Source organism: Mustela putorius, unplaced genomic scaffold (genome assembly GCF_011764305.1).
Source record: "Mustela putorius furo isolate JIRA1106 unplaced genomic scaffold, ASM1176430v1.1 tig00000854_pilon_pilon_pilon, whole genome shotgun sequence".
NCBI lineage: Eukaryota > Metazoa > Chordata > Mammalia > Carnivora > Mustelidae > Mustela > Mustela putorius.
Window position 1 is genome coordinate 4791095 of NW_025421496.1, and position 19897 is coordinate 4810991.

Below are 19897 nucleotides of genomic sequence, written 5' to 3' on the forward strand. Positions count from 1 at the left end.
GAAGCAGATAAATTTGAAGTTTAGGTGTGGTGACTCTAAACACTGGGAATATCTGACCTTAGACATTGTTAGCTCAGTAACCAGAAACCTCAAAAATTGTGGCTTCACATTAATCACAAATGACTTAGCTTTGGACAGAATTTAGGACATGGTATGCTGCTGACCTCTCTTAGGGGAATAAGGAAATACATTCCAGAGAAAAACGCTCTGATATTCTGTAAAAAGACAAAATAATAATAATAATAATAATAATAAGGATTCTGACCTTATGTATCACTCTGTTAACTGTTTATTTATACAAATACACAAATAAAAGTTCTGTCAGTAATTCAAAATCTGTTCGCTTTGAACTCCGGCTTTACCCACCAGACCTGCTAAATAAGCAGAAAATAGAAAACTCCTTTCATTTCTTTTCCTTTCCCCCTCTGCTTTGTATATGGATTCCAAATGACAGAGAAGAAACGAGAAAGCCTGTGAACCAGGCAATCCATAGATGGGTTACCTTGCTGTGGCCAGTGGAAAGTTGACTTTTATCTCTCAACTTTCCAGATTGCTCTGCCCCTTTCTGATATTTCCCTTCCTCTTCTCCACCTCTCTTTTAGGATTTAGTTTTGCCCTTCCGTTTCCAGAGGCAGATTCGGCATGATGGTGTCCTAACGTTCTCGTTGTGTCTTCCCTCCTCCAGCTATCTTAATGACCTGGACCGCGTTGCTGACCCTGCCTACCTGCCTACGCAGCAAGATGTGCTTAGAGTTCGAGTCCCCACCACAGGGATCATCGAATACCCCTTTGACTTACAAAGTGTCATTTTCAGGTAGTAACTGAGTCTGTTAAACCCACCTCCCAGCTCCTGTGCCTTGACTAGTACATTTGGGGAACTCTACAAATACTGAAATCATGTGTAGACTTTGAAACAATCTGCAGACCAGTTATTATCAGGAGATATGCAAATGAAGTAATATGTTCCAGAAAAAGGAAGCAGAGGAAAGATGTATGGGCAGGTTTCTCATTTCAAATTCAGTCACCAAGAAATTAGTGAAATCTGAAATTTGCTGGTGGTTGAACAAAATCAATCCCTTAAATGTTGATCCTGATTATTATTCTTTAAGAATTGGTCCTGACTATTCTTTGAGTCACTTTTTCATTGTGAGGACAATGAATATATCTTTAGATTTGTGTAAGATATGAATGACCTTACGCCCCTACTAAGAACAAAAAATATATGTTGTCAAAAGCTTTCATGGTGTTTTCTTCGAGTCTACTGGTACCAATGCAGAATTCTTCAGTAGCAAGAAAGATGTGGGCTGTTTTATATTCCTGAAATAACTTGCTTGAAATTTTTCAAAATAGGTGATTTTTAAAATGGATTGATGATCCCAGTCTAAATTTATATAGGAAAATAGAATGAAGAATCTGCTGCTGTTCAAAAGTATTTTAATGTTTTTTAAGAGGAGAAAAAATAAATAATACCAGTATGCTTTCATTTGATCTCTTATTACACAAACACTCAGTTATACTTCTAGAATACAAACCACATTGAGCTTTGAGAAGTGAGGCCATGTGAATATATGTCTCTGAGCATAGAGAGTTGAGTTCTCTGGGGGAGCCTATCCCATTGAAGACAATTACGTTCACTAGAGGGATGTGAAATAGGAGTCATGTGACTCCCAGTTGGTAACTGCCACGTGGTTCAGATGAGCAGGCCCTCAAAGCACTCTGGGATTTATTCTAATCAGTCTCCACCCCTGGAATCAGGTCTGGCCACCATATGCCACTCTAATGGATATATCTGGAAAGCAGGTGGCATTTTAGAAATATTTCTGAACCTTATTTTTTGTCCATCTCTAAAATGGTTGCATTAGATGATCACCAAGATTCCTTGTAGCTCCACCATGCTGGATTACATAAGCTTTGAGTCCATAGCATTTGGAGATCTTCAATTTGGAACACCCAAATTTCCTACTGCTTATAAAACTGTCCTGCAAAATATTTTCAGAAGACATAGAGCATTTCATAGAGATTTTCATCACTTCATTGTTTTACAATTGATAGTGAATTCTGAAACAAGCTTATTCTTACATTTTGTTTTTACTACATTTGCTCACTAGCTTGAAGGACGCTTTTTTGCCACTACTGTAAAAGTAATGACTCAGAAGAATAATTTCCTGCCATCATCAAAAGCATCTTATAGGGCTCAGGGTGACAGGATTTTATAGAATGAGGATTTCATATAAATGAGTAATGAATTCTTTACTTGACATGAAGAACTAGAATTTGGTATTTCTAAAGACTTAGGAGTTCTAGTTTTGATGTCCATCGTTCAGAGGTCTCCCTGAATCCGTTGCTTTGCCCCTTAGAAATCTCTTCTGTGCCTTCGAGAACTTTTAGAAGCAGTCACTAGAAACTAGAAGATCCTTGATTTCATTTAAGGCAGGGAAACACAGGAATAACTTCAGTTTTCAGCAAATGCTCAGAGAGACCTCCTCTCATTCTTTGAAAGTATTTTACCCTGTAACCACTGTGCACGTTTTAGCCAAGATATGGATTGAACCTTTTGAGGAAATTTGGCTTCATTGCCAGCTGCGGCTTGATATTTTTATATAAACATTGAAACTCACATTAATTGATGTCAGCATTGGTTCCTAACCAGGAAGTCAGCACATCGTTGACATGTTAAAAACAAATCCTTAAAAGAGTTCTTTCAAGTGATGGCCTCTGGAAGCATCTTGATGTTTCACACACTTTGCTTCTTAACAGGTTAGAAAATTTGTTTGCATGAGGCCAATTGCACCATGATACTGGTCCAGTGACTGGACCTGTCCCAAATTATTGCCAGTATCGGAAGGAGAAAACAAGTCAGAATACCCCATGGATATGGAGTTCTGTTTGCATTTTGTTGAAGCATCACACATACCCATATTGAAATATGTAGCATCTTCTACCTTTAAATGTGTTTGCAGTCCTTTCTAGCATCCTTGAGAAATACACAAGGTTCTTCATTCTCATTTTACAGGAAAAAAAAAAAAACTGATGTTAGTACTTGCCATTAGAACTTATCACAAATAAAGCATATTTTGTTTCTGATTTTTCTGTGCACAATGAAGTAAAATACCATTTTGCTTGACCTAGCACAGGATTTTTTTTTTTTTACAAAGTTACCATTTTCACTAATCAGATAACATTCTTATAACCACAATTATTAATTACCCAGAGTGTCTTGACTTAGATTGTTAGGGAACAGAAAGTTAGTAGATGTTCACCAGAAATATTAATTGAATTGAGTTGGATGGCCATTCTCTTTAGAGAGTGTTTTCCTTAAGTGTGTAAGTAAAGCTGTGTGTATATTGATCCTTTTTTCTTTATATGCTATTAATATGAATATTGTTAACCTTGCAGAATGGTCGATGTAGGGGGCCAAAGGTCAGAGAGAAGAAAATGGATACACTGCTTTGAAAATGTCACCTCTATCATGTTTCTAGTAGCGCTTAGTGAATATGACCAAGTTCTCGTGGAGTCGGACAATGAGGTGAGTGCTCTCTGGACAGGCAATGGATTCTCATTTCAATATCTGACACAAATAAATACAAGGATGTAGGGTGTGGAACATGGGGTAAACCGATTTCATTGCTTTTTGACTACTGAGTTGGGGACTTTTTTCAGTAGTAAAGATAACCCTGTGGTAGCACATGGTATAATCAGAACAGTAAACTCTTGTCAGTGGTATGAGCAGGTCTGTGTGTTGAGGTTTAATTAGACCCTATTTGATACTCTTAACCACCGTGTAGACACTCTGAAAATGAAAATAACATAGAAATCCCTAGGCTAACGCTCATGTCATTTTCTAGCCCTCTTCCTACAGGATGGAGCTGGGAGTGTTGGAGTGAGTCAGCCTGTTTTGTTTTGTTTTCATTTTGTTTAAATCATTGTTTGTGCGTTGGGTGGGCCCCAAAGAGTACTCAAAACCTCTCTTGGCAAATGTGAGTGACTTTGCAGCTGGGCTCTAGATCAGTTCATTGTGGAGCCAATAAGTGTCTTGGTGACGTGGCCGTTCTGCTCTTACAGAATCCCATAGGCCGTGGCATCATTTTGTCTCTCCTTGAACGGTGAATGATTGAAAAAGTTATCTTTGATAGGCCTGTCTGGAGAACAGGTTCAGTACTGTCGTCTTCTCCCCATTACCTGGAAACCTAGCAGGTATAAATACGGGTTTTGGGGATGGTAGAGTCTCGATGATGAGTCAGAGTTGACTATGGAGGAGAACACAGGGGCACAGAAAACTCGCTTTGGGCTGAAATTCAGTTTGTGTTTGTTGGAGGAATAGAAAGATCCCTGATAACCTGTTAGAGGCAGAAATTGCAGACAGACATGCCAATCGTATGGATTAAATATCCGTCTTAATAGGATAGAAAACAAGAGAAGGAAATGATCTGTCTCCACCAGCTTATTAAAATATAATTGGGCGGGCGGCTCAGGTCATGATCTCGGAGTCTTGGGATCGAGTCCCACATCGGGCTCTCTGCTCATCAGGGAGCCTGCTTCCTCCTCTCTCTCTCTCTCTCTGCCTGCCTCTCTGCCTACTTGTGATCTCTGTCTATCAAATAAATAAATAAAATCTTTAAAAAAAATATATATATATATAATCGGGCATATTCAAATGTACTTTTAATTCTACACGTTTTTTAATATAGAAGAATTCTGGTTTCCAGTCCTTTTAAATATTTTCTTTTTTCTGCAAGTATTAATATCTCTATCAAAATACATTTGCAATTTCTTTTGCATGCAGGGTTGATAAAGAGTCCGGGAAGCGATACCCCGCATAGAAGCAAGTTACCTATTTATTCATGTCAGAATCCTTCTAGGGCTTTTGAATCAAAGAACTTTATGAGTGTTTTTCAGCCATTTGCCCTCTATAGTTATAATGTAAACTGCCTGCCTGCGAGCTAAAATCTGTAGCAATCAGTTACCAAAATCTAAGTTAAGCAGTTACCATAAGGATTTTAGCTATGGTCTGTCTGTATGTATTTCTGTCTTTATTCCCGTGTTCATTTGTTGTTCCTCATTCTTGAATGTAGTGTTTTGAATATCCTGCGTATCTGGGGAACAGAATAAGACGTTTCTGCTATCTTCGGAAGTTGAAGCAAGATACAGAATGTTTTGAGGGCTTTTCTACTATGTGCTAGGTACCAGAGTATCTAAAATGAATCCTAAAATTAGCTTTGTGCAGAAGGACCTCTTAAGAGATAGATCCTCTTGTTAGAATAGAGAGTCAGGGGAAAGGGAGGCCTTAGATACGTCATAATCTCTCTGCTTTTTAGTTGCTGTCCAGTAAAATAAAATTTAAGACATTATAGCTGGAGAAGCAGAAGTGTTTGTTGATAACACATTTTATACAAAACAAGTACATTATATCTAGAAAGACATATATATCGATTCAGTGCTCATTAATTTACTTTAAAACTTACAAAACAGAAAAGGAAGTGAGTTCCCTGGTAGCCCTTCATGTAATTCTACCACATCAACCGAGCCCTTCAGTTATCTGGACATCACAGATTATCTCACATTTCACCCAACATTGCTCCTGGGTATCTGGTTTTTGTATAAAAGTATTGTATATTAACTAGATAATGATGACATTGTTTTGATGATCAAGTATCATAACTAAAGTCTCCACAGTAATTTGCTATTCAATATATAGGCATTATGTGCATCTAAAAATATTTTGCCAGTTTCATTGATTCTTTGGTGGTTCTTTGTGCCACAAATTGAGATCATCTGTTATCTTTTTTATTAGGACTTCCAGGTCCCTTGTGAATATTTTCAAAGCCTCCCTTATAATTCTATGAGGTAAAAGTCATTTCGTGATGCTCTTTTCTCTGACCTTAAGTCAAGCCTTTTGGTAATATTTTAGGTGATCTTCAGCATAGTAAGAACAACACTGCCCGTTAATTACCTCGTCCATGTTGACCACAGCCATCACTGTTGGTAATTAGGGAACACTGTCGAAAGTATTTTTTTATTTACATATAACGTATTATTCGCCCCAGGGGTACAGGTCTGTGAATCGTCAGGCTTACACACTTCACAGCACTCACCATAGCACATACCCTCCCCAATGTCCATAACCCAACCACCCTTTCCCAACCCCCTCCCCCCAGCAACCCTCAGTTTATTTTATGAGATTAAGAGTCTCTTACGGTTTGTCTCCCTCCCGATCCCATCTTGTTTCATTTTTCGTCAAAAGTATTTTTTAATGTTGGGTTGTTGTCACATTCTTTTTTTCTTCACTTGAAATGATAGATGAAAATGCCACTGCCTCTCCATTTCCTTAACACATTAAGGAAATTCAGAACGGTAGAGAATTCCACCGTCCCCAGATTTTCTGGTTTGGGTGAGACAAAACTGAAACAAACTCTTGAAACCTTTTGTTCTTGGTTTTGAAATCTGATGGTCATCACTTGAACCCAAAGCAGACCTTTTGGTACCTGCCATGGTGTGTGCTTGTGAGAAACACCTGGGCATGGCTGCCAACAGCCACCTTTCCTGTCCCAGAGAATTCTGGAAAATGCACCGCAGGCAAAAACCCTCTGAAGGACTTTGGATGATTGCTTTTGCTTTTCATACCTCTGAAACATGTATGTATTACTCGTCAAGGTTTTTATGTAGATCTGCTTTTGTCTTTATAGATTCTCAACCTTTCTAGGGTTTGGGGAAGGAATTTCTTAATTTTATATTTTTCTCCCGAGAGGAACATATATCATTAGATAGAGTGAGACTGATCGGGATCTTTGATCAGGATCTTCGAGCTGGGTCGATTTGCCCATTCCCTTTGCTGTGTTATTTTCCCTGTGATAACACATTAGCCCAGAGCCCACTGTGCCCCTGTAATACTTCCGTGCCTATGTTACTACTTCGGCACCTCTGAAAGCTGGAACACACGTGGAGGCGGCCCCATAACACATTAAGGCTTATCAGCATCTCTCCACACTCTGTCTTTTAGTCTTGATTTTTCTGATTTTCTGTTACACAAATATCGGAGGACTAATACAATAATTTCTCAGACCTTGACTCAGGGGCTGCCTTACAGACTATGCTCTTTATAGAATCTCAGACTTAGGTAGGCCTTTTCGCCTCCACTTCCTTTCTGAATGGGCACTTCTAACTTAAGTTAATGCTTTTGAACTGGTTACAAACCCATTATGGCTTCATTTTAATAAAACATCGAGATGGTTCCGACACCCCAAGCATTCCTCCAATATGGCTTTCCATGAACATGTATTCTTGAATCCTGATTCTTAGAGTGGCTCCACTGATTTAAAAAATCAATCAATCAATCAAAGGAGTGAATAGGCATTTGTAATATCTCAGCACTTTATGCCTGGTCAAAACTGTCAGAAACCATCATTCGTCTGAATTTTGCCCGCTGTCATGCCGGGGAGGTGAAACGATCGGGTTTGTTGGTAATGCCGGCTAACAGCGAAGTGGAAGAATGGGAGATGAAGGCCCATGGGCAGGGTCACCCAAGGCCTGAAGCCAGCTGCTTTCACACCAGCTCATTTCCCTTCCTTCACAGCGTCTTCCAGAAGTAAGAGACAAATTCAGAGGAAAAGCAAAGGGAACCATTAACACATCCAAGAGCATGGAGGTCACATGATAATCCTGCCCTTGCAAGAAGAAATTAAAATGCCCTCCCCTGCTTCTAAGTCCTTATTATTCTCAGGGACGGCGGTAGACCGGCCAGAGAGCCTTTCCTGGTGGTTCAGAGTTCCCCTGTTGCTCATTGGATTTTGAACTGTGTTAAAACAAATAGTCTAAAATACGCATTTCCTTCACCTATTTCTCTGCTGCTGGGTTTTTTTTTTTTTTTTTGAGAATTTTGCCTGATATTGATGCATTTTATTTTATTATTTTTTTAATTTTTAATTTTTTATAAACATATATTTTTATCCCCAGGGGTACAGGTCTGTGAATCGCCAGGTTTACACACTTCACAGCACTCACCAAAGCACATACCCTCCCCAATTTCCATAACCCCACCCCCCTTCTCCCAACCCCCCTCCCCCCAGCAACAGCACAAAATCAGGACTTTTAAGTCTGTTCCTCTTCTGCTGGGTTTTAAAAATGAATCCATTTTGAAGTTATTCGGCTACAACCAAAGTCTGAACATTTTCCTTAAAAGTGTGAAACCTGTACTTTGTTCTGCTCTAAAAACTTCCAGTGAGTTTTGGGAATTTTCTTCATATAAAATGCAGCATTGGTGTGGAAGTGACTAAAAATTGAGAAAAAAAATTCCAGCCCCAGAGGGAAGATCTGTAGGAGACTTAGAAGTAGTTAAAAACAAGAGCTGAGCTTATGACATCCGCTCTCCGTTGGACTGGCCCTCACGTCCTGTATTGATCTTAAATTATGAGACCAGAACCTTCCTCATGCTCCTCAGCCTTGGGCAAACTCAGCTTGGGTTCATGGCCTGATTACCAAGGATCTTCCTGAAGGACGTCCCACATTTTTTTTTATATTTTAAACTCTTCTCCCCATTTCCTCATTCCTTTGTTCATTTTTCGCCACCTGCCCCTTTTTTAGCCCCTTCCCCTTTCATCCTTTAGGCTTTCTGCTTCCTCGTTATCATGTTCTTCCACCTCTCTGTTCAGATGGCTTGAAGGAAGGTAGGAAGAAGTTTTCCGATTACCATGTATGAGTTAGAACCAAGACCTACGCTCGGTGCTGGCAAGGGTGAAGGGAAGCGGGCACACAGGGGCACTCCTTGTGTACCTGCATATTAGAAATCCTCCAAAGCCTACATGAAACCTATATGGTATAATCTATGTAATAATCTTTTTTTTTTCTTTTTTCTTCTTTTAAAGAAAGAACAGGGAGAGAGATAGAGGAAGCGGGAGGGAGAATCCCACTGTGGAGCTCAGTCCCCTGACCCTGAGATCATGACCTGAGCTGAAATCAGGAGTCGGGCACTTAATGGACCGAGCCACCCAAGTGTCCTAGGATTAGCCCACATGGGGCTCCGTGCTCAGTGAAGAGTCTGCTTCTCCCTTGCCCCCACCCTCGCTTATGCACTGTGTCTCTCTCTTTCTCTCTCAAATAGATAAATAAAATCTTAAAAAAAAAATATAAAGATTTCAAATTGGAATTTTAGCTCTGCCACTTGCCATCTCTGTCCATTTTTCTTTTGGGTTATCTATCATTTTCTTACTGATTCATATGAGTTCCTTATAGTCTTTGAATGTGGGCCTTTTGCCATATGCACTGCAAAAATCTACTTTGCAGATTGCCCATTATTAATAGTGTCTTTTGATGACCAGAAGTTGTAAATTCTATACAATAAAATTCATGTAAATTTCCCTTTGTGGCTATATATTAGCACACATGTGTCTACAAATATGCATACAAGATTGAATAAAATAAATTACCTGAAAAGGCTGGATGGAAGGACAGTAGGGAATGGATGGTAAGATTAAGAATTAAAATGCCAGTGACAGAACCAGGTGCCTGTCTTAACAGTAGTTCACCAATGTAGTCAGGCATCTCTTAGCAATTATAAAAGGAGGTAATCATGGCCTATTAGAAGGTTCATTTATCTTTAAAACAAGTTAGCTTCTCTTTGTACTGAGCTCCTCCTGCACCTTCACAAGGAGATGTCGTGGGAGGAAGTAAGTTCCATGCACGATAATATCCCTCCAGGAAAACAAATACTAGAATTCATAGAGCTGTCGCTTAAGCTCCTCTCGGTGTAAGTTGGTGCCACAGCATCAGCGTTGATTGTGAGCCAATACCGAGGGGTCTAAACACAGCTTCATGTAAGAAAAAGAGTGAGAAGAGCTAAGGAAGTGGATTTTGTTTTTAGAAACTATTTCCGTGACACAAGAGAGCATGAAATTCTAGAGAACTTACTTGCTTTAAATATTTATCTTCACAGAAATAAAATGATACAGATGCAATTAAAGTCCTTACATAACTTCCGATCCATTTCTCTCCCTCCCCAAAAGTCACTGGCTTTCAGGTTGGCACCATGCATATTTTTTCACTTTTTTACCCTGTAGGTATATGTCATTAAACAATATGTAATATTGGCTGCCTCATATTACTCATGATTGTAAATTATATTTAGATGATTTTATTTTTCACTGTGTTTTTTTTTTCCTTCCCTCAGCATTGTTGTTGAGATTTTTTTTTTTAAACGTTGGTACACATGGCTTTAATTCACTTATTTAGACCGCCATCTAGTCCATTGTGTGACTGTCCCCAACCGTGTTTCACACGCTTCTCAGCCGGAGAGATGGTTTTCACTGTGAGTTACCTTTTCCCACCCTTGCCTGTTCTCCCCTCACTCCAACCCCCAATGGTGATGTCCTTTTTTAATTGGCAAATACACCTTTTAAACATATTCTCTTAGTACTGTTTGCCTGTTATACCCAGCACGTGGCTTCTCTCTTTGCTTTGTTGCTTATGGAAGAGCTTTAATCTTAATGTAGTCAGCTCACTCATTTCCTTTATTGGTTGTATTATTGTATTTTCTTCAGGAATATTTCTTCAGGAATATTTTTTCTGTGTGTGTGTGTGTGTGTGTGTATGCACATATATATATATATACACACACACACATAAAGAAAAATACACAAATTCAAAATGTATAGCACACTGATTTATCATAAGGCATCTTGTGTCCACCCTGATCAAGGTGGTGACGAAGGACCATTGGTCAAGAACCAATGCCAAAACCACAGAAACCATCATGGTGCCCCTCCCCCAGCAGGTACGGCTGTTCTTTAAGAGTGTTACTTCTTTGCTGTTCTCTTTAGTTTTAATACCTTAATATGTATCCCTGGACCCTGTAGTTACATTTTAACTTATGTTTAACTTTTATACAAAGGGAATCAGATGGCATGTTTTGAACTTCTATATAAACTTTTGTGTCCAGCTTCTTTTGCTCAAGATTGTAGTTTTGTAAGGTTTATATATTTTATATAATTTATTCATTTATAATTCATTCATTGCTGTACAGTATTCTGTTGCATGAAAATACCACTGTTCTATTGTTTATAGACTTCTCATGTGTTTCCAGTATGGGGTAATTACAAATAATGTTCCTGTGAATATTCAGAGAATTATCTCTTGGCATACACAGGCACACGTTTCTGTCGGTTATATACCTAGGAGTAGAATCGCAGGCACATAGGGGACACGTATCTTCAACTTTAGTAGATAAGGCAAAAAGTATTTTCCAAACTGAACATTACAGTGTACATTCCCATTAGTTATGTCTGAAAGTTCCTATCATTTGCCACTGTTCTTCATTTTAGCTTTTCTGATGGCTAACGGACTGAGCTACTGGCCCTGCTTGCACCTGTTTCTTTGGGCATACCTTCACTCCTGGTGCAAAATGGTGGTGGTTCACTAGAGCCCCACTCCCTTGGGCTCTCTGCTGCCTCCTCCAGAATCAGCAGCTACCCCTAGGAAAAGAGGCTCTAAATCCTGGGGTCACTCTCTAGACCTTGCCTTCTCCAGATCTTGCCCTGGTACTTCTTCCCTACTTTTCAGCTCTCTGATGTCCTTAAGCACATGTTTTTTTTTTTTTTTAAGATTTTTATTTATTTATTTGACAGAGATCACAAGTAGGCAGAGAGGCAGGCAGAGAGAGAGGGGAGGAAGTAGGCTCCCCACTGAGCAGGGAGCCCGATATGGGACTCGATCCCAGGACCCCGGGATCATGACCTGAGCCAAAGGCAGAGGCTTTAACCCACTGAGCCACCCAGGCGCCCACCACATGTATTTTTTATTGTATTATTTCTGCTGGTTGTCCTCCTCCATTGATACTAATGACACATGTGACATGTGTCTTACTACATATGGGGTTCTTTCTCTGGGTTTTCTAGTTGGTTGATCTGTTTACTATTCCTCTACCAATAAAATAGTTACCAAGTCACTAGTTTTGTCATAATCTTGATATGATCAAATCTTCCTACGTTGTCCTTCACAATTTTTTGAGCTATCCTTGGTCCTTTACACTCTCTCGTAAATTTTAATTTAATCTAATCAAATTCCAAAAAAACAAATATGACTGGGATTTTAATAAATACATAGAGAACTTTGAGGTTAGTCTTTCAGCTTTGCAGTATTGAATTTTACTATCCATGAATAGGACATGGTATAGCTCACCATTTGTCATTTAAAACACTGTTTAGGGGCGCCTGGGTGGCTCAGTGGGTTAAAGCCTCTGCCTTCAGCTCAGGTCATGATCTCGGGGTCCTAGGATGAAGCCCCGCATCGGGCTCTCTGCTCAGCAGGGAGCCTGCTTCCTCCTCTCTTTCTGCCTACCTCTCTGCCTACTTGTGATCTCTCTCTGTCAAATTAATAAATAAAATCTTAAAAAAAAATACTGCTTATGTCATCATATGTGGTCAGTTTTTATAACTGTTCCATAGGTGCTTGAAATTGTGATTTTATAGTTTTGGTTACAAGGTTCTATATTATATGTATTATAACAGACGTTAATTGAGTTATTCAGATCTTCTAAATCCTTACTTAATTTCTTACTATTTGATTAATTAGTGAGTTATGTTTTCATTGTTTTTAATATTTTATTGACATAGGGATATATAGAACGACATATGAATGATAAGTGTTCAGTTTGAGAAATTATCCCAGAGTGAATACATCCATGTAATTACCATCTACCACGAGAGATAAACATTATTAGTACCCCAGAAGTTCCCTTGTGCCCCTTTCCAATCACAACCTCCCACTTCCCCCAGCAGGAACTACTACTTTGATTTCTAATAGCATTAGTTTTGCCTGTTTTGAGCTAAATATAAATGAAATTAAATGCAGTCTTTTGTGTCAGCTTGTGTTCAGAATAATGTTTGTTAGATAAATTCATGTTGTTGTATGTCACTAAAGTTTTTCATCTTTATTACTTTATATCATTCAATTAAATGAATATGCCACAATGTATCCATCCTAGTTTTGACGGACATCTCCCCGTAGTTTTCTCTTTCTAAGTGTGGTGAGCAATGCCACCATGAATATCCTGTTCATGGTTTTTGCTTATATGTACCTGATGCTCTGTCCGATAAGAATAGAATTGATAATTCACCGTAAATGTTGTGGATCCTGCCCATGTTCATTTTCTAGGGCTGCTATAACAAATCACAGGCTTGATGGGTTACAAAATGGAAATTTGTTCTCATAATTCCCAAGGCTGAGGCTCTAAATCTGAAATCAAGATATCAGCAGGTTCGTGCTCCCTCTGAAGGCTATGGAGAAAAATCTCCCCTTTCTCTTCTTCTTAGCTTCTTTTGGCATTCCATATGGTTGCCTCGCTCAGGTATGTTCCTTTGTCTTCCCTTAGCCTTCTCCTCTCTGTCCATGTCTTCCCTTTTGTGCTCTCTTAGGAGGACAGTTGTTAGATTTCGGGCCTGCCCAAAGACTCCAGTAGGATCTCATCTCAAGATCCTTAACTTAATTACATCTGTAAAGATGTTTTTTCCAAATATGATCAAATTCACAGGTTCTGGTTGAAAGGATGTGGACATACCTTTTGGTGGGGGGGGTCACCATTCAACCCACTACACTGCCAGTTTGAACTCTGGAAAGAGTTTACACCTCCACCCACAGTTTATGTGTGTTCTACTTGGTCCATGTTCTTACCAGCAAAGATGTGGTCAGCCTTTAAGTGTCAGTCATTATATTGGGTATGTAGGAGCATCTCATTTTGGTGTGAATTTACATTTCTCAGATTACAATGAGATTGAATGTTTTGTGTATTTCTTTACCATTGGATATCCTCTTCTTAAAGTGCCTATTTAACTCCAGTATCAGTTTTCTGTTGGTCTGCTTTTTTTTTTTTTAAGATTTTTCATTTTTTATTTGACAGAGATCACAAGTAGGCAGAGAGGCAGGCGGGGGGGGGGGGGGGGGGCAAGCAGGCTGCCTGCCGAGCAGAAAGCCCGATGCGGTGCTTGATCCCAGGACCCTGGAACCATGACCCTAGCTAAAGGCAGAGGCTTTAACCCACTGAGCCACCAGGTGCCCTGATGGTCTGCTTTAAAAAAATATTAGTTTAGAGGTCTTCATATATTCTTTTTTTTTTTTATAAGATTTTATTTATTTATTTATCAGAGAGAGTGAGCACAGGCAGACAGAGTGGCAGGCAGAGGCAGAGGGAGAAGCAGGCTCCCTGCTGAGCAAGGAGCCTGATGTGGGACTCAATCCCAGAATGCTGAGATCATGACCTGAGCCGAAGGCAGCCGCTGAAAACCAACTGAGCCACCCAAGCATCCAGAGGTCTTCGTATATTCTTGATACAAATCCTTTGTAAGTTATCTGCATTGCAAATAACTTCTGCCACTCCACGATTTGATTTTTCACCACCTTAAGTTATTATTTTTTTAAGATTTTATTTATTTAACAGAGAGAGACACAGCGAGAGAGGGAACATAAGCAGGGGGAGTGGGAGAGGGAGAAGCAGGCTTCCCACCAAGCAAGGAGCCCAATGTGGGGCTCGATCCCAGGACCCTGAGATCACAGCCTGCACTGAAGGCAGATGCTTGGCGACTGAACCACCCAGGCGTCCCAAATGGTATCTTTTTTTTTTTTTTAAGGATTTTTTAAAATTTATTTTAGAGAGGGAGAGAAAGGAAGAGCAGAGAGCATGCCGGCGGGGGGGAGGAGGGTGAGGGAGAATCTCAGGCTGACTGTCTGTTGAGCACAGAGTCCCACCCTGAGCTCAATCTCCTGACCCTGAGATCATGACCTGTGCCCAAACCAAGAGTTAGTTGGACAGTTAACCGACTGAGCCCATCCAGGCACCCCTTAAATGATATCTTTTGATGTGGCCAATTAATTAGTCTTTAAACTCTATCCTTTTTGTGACCTCCTTAAAGAATCTTGAATTATATTGCCTATGTAATTTCACCTTTTTTATATTGTCAATCCTAATTACGCTTAGAAATAAAATACTAATATTAACACCAGCATTTTAACATTATAAACATAAATAACAACTAGCAGATAATTTTTCCATGATCATAACATCACTTGGGTAGAAATTACCCATTTATGTACTTTGGAAACACTGGAGAAAATGGAAATATATTAAATTTTTGTTTTAATAGAATATAGACAAATATAAATATAATAAAAATATATGTAAAATGAAAATTATAGACACTGTATATCAACTTACCCTGCCAATATTTAGTCATAAAAGTATTTTCTAGCTTGTTTGGCTCATAAAAGTATACAGAAATAAAACTCTGAAATGAAAAAAAAGAGGGAAAAAATGTCCTCTGACTTTTATGGGGGGAAAAAAATAATAAAGCCAACTGAAAAGCCGCGTGTGGGTCCCCCCCCCCCCACTGACGGAGTTATTTTTAAACCTCCCACTTGAGTTGTAAACTTGTGTTTTTTAATTCCACACTTCTATTTTTTGTGTTTGCAGATTTCATTATTCTGTCCATAATAAGTTTGCAATTTGTATGTATTCCTGATGAACTGTTCTCTCAAGAAGATGGTTGTTGTTGTTGTTGTTTTCTATTTTTTTTTTTTTTAATCTGAGTGCTCTTTGCTGAAATAAAGCAGTTATGCAAGACCCAGACCGGAAGTGCCCGTGTCCTGCCTTTCGGTCTGGTGAGTCACAGAAGAGACTGTGTTTTCACAAGAGGTGGGGACTGAGCAGGAGGAAGGCGGTCAGCTGGTGGCAGCAGCAGAGAGCCAGGGCCGCACGGGGCAGACGATACACGCAGGAAGCAAGCCGAACAGGTTGTTACTAACTTGGGAGCGCAGGAGTATTTCGGGAGCCGTGTCTGGAGTGACAGAAGGTCTAGCCGTGGAGAGAGTGGAAGAGATTAAATGGAGGGTTTTTTATTAACAGCTTATTGAGATAGAACTCCTATATCACCCAGTTCGGCCTCTTAAAGTATATGCTTCAGTGGATTTTAGTATATTCATAGAATTATATGAACGTCACCACCATCTAATTGTTTTGTTTTTTGTTTGTTTGTTTGTTTGTTTTTTAATACAAAATAGACTTTTATTTTCTAGAGCAGTTTCAGGTTCACAGCAAAACTGAGTGGAAGATTTCCCATAGGTCCTCTTCCCCCACTCAGGGGACTTGTTACATTTGTTTGTTACACTTGATACATTTGTTATAAGTGAGGACCCTACAGGGACATGTGATGATCCCTCCACGTCCATAGTTTCCTTTGGGGTTATCGCATTCTATGGATTGTTGTACATTGTAGGGATTTTGACAAATACATAACAACATGTATTCACCATTCTAGTAGACAGAATGGTTTCACTGCCCTGAAATCCTCTGTTCTCTATTTGTCCCTCCTACCTCCCTCCCTCCCTCCTACACTCTGGCAACCACTGATCTTTTTACTGTCTCCCGAGCTTTGCCTTTTCTAGAATGTCATAGAGTTGGAATCATACAGTATGTAGCCTTTTCAGATTGGCTTCTTTCACTTCGTGATATGCATTTAAAATTCATCTTGCTTTTTGTGGCTTGGTAGTTTGTTTCATTTTGGTAATGAATAATATTTCATTGTCCGGATGGACCACAGTGTGTTCCTCTCTCCACCTGCCGAAGGACAGCTTCGCTGCTTCCAGGTTTTGACAACTTTGAATAAAGCTGCTGATAACATCCATGTGCAGGTTTTTGTGTGGACAGAAGTTTTCATCTCCTTTGGGTACATTCCAAGTTTGCAGGATTGTCTAAGAGTATAGTTTATTTTGTAGGACACTGTTCAGCAGTCTTCCCACCAGCAATGAGTGTGAATCCGTGCTGCCCCACATTTGGCGTGGTCACTGCTCCAGGGTTTGGTGGTTCTGATAGACGTGTAGTAATATCTCTTTGTTGGTTTAATTGGCATTTCTCTAATGTCATATGTCTTAGAGCATTTTTGTGTATGTTTGTTATTTTGCATATCTTCTTTGGTGAGTGATCTGTTCAGGTATTTGGTCCATTTTTAATCCGGTGGTTGGTTTTCTTTTTTTTAAAGATTATTTATTTATTTATTTGTTTGACAGACAGAGATCACAAGTAGGCAGAGAGGCAGGCAGAGAGAGGAGGAAGCAGGCTCCCTGCTGAGCAGAGAGCCCGATGTGGGGCTCAATCCCAGGACCCTGGGATCATGACCCGAGCTGAAGGTAGAGGCTTTTACCCACTGAGCCACCCAGGTGCCCCCGGTGGTTGGTTTTCTTGTTGAATTTTATGAGTTGGGTATTTTGGATAACAGTTCTTATCAGTTCTTTCATTTGCAAGTAGTTTCTCCCAGTTGTAGCTTATCTTCTCATTCTCTAGTCCTGTTTTCTTGTAATGGCTTTGTCTCCTTTTGCTATTAGGACAAGGCTGTCTCACAGAGTAAAATTAGCAGGGATCTCTCTGCAACTGTCATTTGGAAGAGACTATAGATAATTGGTATAATTTCTTCCTTAAATGTTTGGTAGAATTCACGAGTGAACCCATCTGGGCCTGCTTTCTGATTTGGAAGATGGTTAATTATTGATTCCGTTTCTTTACTAGATGAAGGCCCATGGTGAGCTTGGACAGATTCTGTCTTTCAAGGAATTGGTCCATTACATGTAGGTCATTAAATTTGTGGGCATAGAATTGTCCCTAGTATTCCTTTCTTATCCTTTTAATGTCCATGAGCTCTATAGTGACCTCTCCTTTTGTTTCTGATATTAGCAATTAGTGTTCTGTCTTTTTTTCTTAGTTATCCCAGCCAGAAGTTAGGCTCTGATAAAACCCCAATAGTTTATACTCTGGTAAAATAATTTCCCTTGAGACCAGCCCTTATATTAGGAAGAACAGAATGCTCTGGTGTATTTCATAATGGCTCCTTTTCCATCCCCTTATGACTATGTTCCCCCAGAGTCTTTAGTGCTCAGACTGGCCCTCCGGCAATTTGTCAGTTACAATTTAGGGTTTCCTCCCCCTGCACTGGTCCCTGTGGAAGTTTTTTTCTCATGGTTTCTGCTCCAGTAAGTTGTGATTCGCCGTATTCACATGTCTATCTCTCCCATTCGTGGGATAACAGTATGGCCCATGTCCTCACTTCTGATCTAAGAAGATTTTTTTTTTTTAAAGATTTTATTTATTTATTTGACAGAGAGAAATCACAAGTAGATGGAGAGGCAGGCAGAGAGAGAGGGAAGCAGGCTTCTCCGCTGAGCAGAGAGCCCGATGCGGGACTCGATCCCAGGACTCTGAGATCATGACCCGAGCCGAAGGCAGCGGCTTAACCCACTGAGCCACCCAGGCACCCCTCTAAGAAGATTTTTCATCTTGTTCACAATTTTACTTCTTGTGAGGATGCACTGGTGACTTCCAAGCTCCTGGAAGGACAGACTGGAAACAAGAAGCCACTACTCTCTGATATGAGGACATTATTATTATAACCCCCAAATTCAACACTGCTCCTATTATCAGTCACTCTCCTGGCCCTCTACCACCACCCCCCACCCAACCGTGGCCTTCAGCAAATACTAATCTACTTTAGATCTCTATGAATTTTCCTGTTTTGGACAATACATATAAATGAAATCATATAATATATGGGCTTTTGTGTTCATCCATGTGGCACCATCTTTTAATACTTCCTCTTTATTGCCAAAGAATATTCCATTGTATGGATACACCATATTTTACGTATTTATTAGTCAGTTGATGGACATTTGGGTTAATCAGACTTTTTGGCTATTACAAATAACACTGCTGGGAACATTCATGGCCAGTTTTTTTTCCATGGACATATGTTTTCCCTTCTTTTGGATTGTCCTAGAAGTAAAACTTCTGAGTCATTTGGTAATTTGATGATTACATCTTGAGAAACTGTAGAACCGTTTTCAGTGTGACTGCACCATTTTACAATCCTACCTGTGATATATTAGGGTTCCACTTTCTCCATATCCTAACCAACACTTGTCATCGTCCGCCTTTTTTGTTTTAGCCATCCTAGGGGTTGTAAAATGTGGTTTTGATTTCTCAGTTGACTAACAATGCTTTCATTTGCTTTATTGGCCATTTGTATATCCTCTTTTGAGAAATACCTATTAAAATGGCTAGGTTATTGTTAATGGGCTTATTTCTTTTTATTGTTGAGTTGCAAGAATTCTTTATATGTAATCGATACTAGACTCATGCGGAATATGATTTCCATATATATTCTCCTATAGTGTGGATTGGCTTGTCACTGTCTTAAAAGTGATTTTTGATACACAAAGGTTTTTAATTTTGGTGAGTCCAAGTCATCTTTTTTTTCTTTGGTTGCTTAAGCTATTAGGTGTCATGCCTGAGAAATGTGCCTAATGCAAGGCTATGAATATTTACACCTGTGTTTTCTTCTAGGAGTTTTGTGGGTTTTGGCTCTTAAATTTTAGTTTATGACTTATTTTGAATTAAGTTTTGTATATGATACCAGGTAAAGTCCCAACTTTGTTTATTTATTGGCGTGTGGAAGTTCAGTTGGCCCCTCATCATTTCTTCAAAGATTCTTCTTTTCCCTTGAGTTTCTTGGCACCTGTGTCAAAAACCAGTTGGCCATAAACATAAGCATTTATTTCTAGACTCTCAATTCTATTTCATTGCTGTGTATGTCTGTCTTTCAGCCAGTATCACTGTGTCTTGATGATTGTAGGGAGTTTTGAAATGAGAAAGTAGGAGTCCTTCCCCTTTTTCAAGATGGTTTTGGCTATTCCGGGTCCCTTGTATTTATTTCCATGTAAATTTTAGGATCACCTTGTCTATTCTTGCACACACACCCCCACACACAGACACAAAATCTAACTGGGATTTGGCAGGGATGATGTTTAAAATATGTATCAGTTTGGGGAGTACTATTATCTAAACACTGGAGAAGAATGTGAACTCTGCTACTTTTGG

The 19897-nt window shown here is 39.5% G+C and overlaps 1 protein-coding gene across 1 annotated transcript in view; it reads left to right on the forward strand.

The window, feature by feature from the left end:
* Window positions 1-19897, forward strand: part of GNAQ (G protein subunit alpha q) — a 305806-nt gene that overhangs the window by 225000 nt on the left and 60909 nt on the right. Inside the window, exons 4-5 of the mRNA XM_045085365.1 lie at window positions 686-814; window positions 3397-3526. Coding sequence (XP_044941300.1) covers window positions 686-814; window positions 3397-3526 — 259 coding nt within the window. The remainder of the gene's footprint in view (window positions 1-685; window positions 815-3396; window positions 3527-19897) is intronic.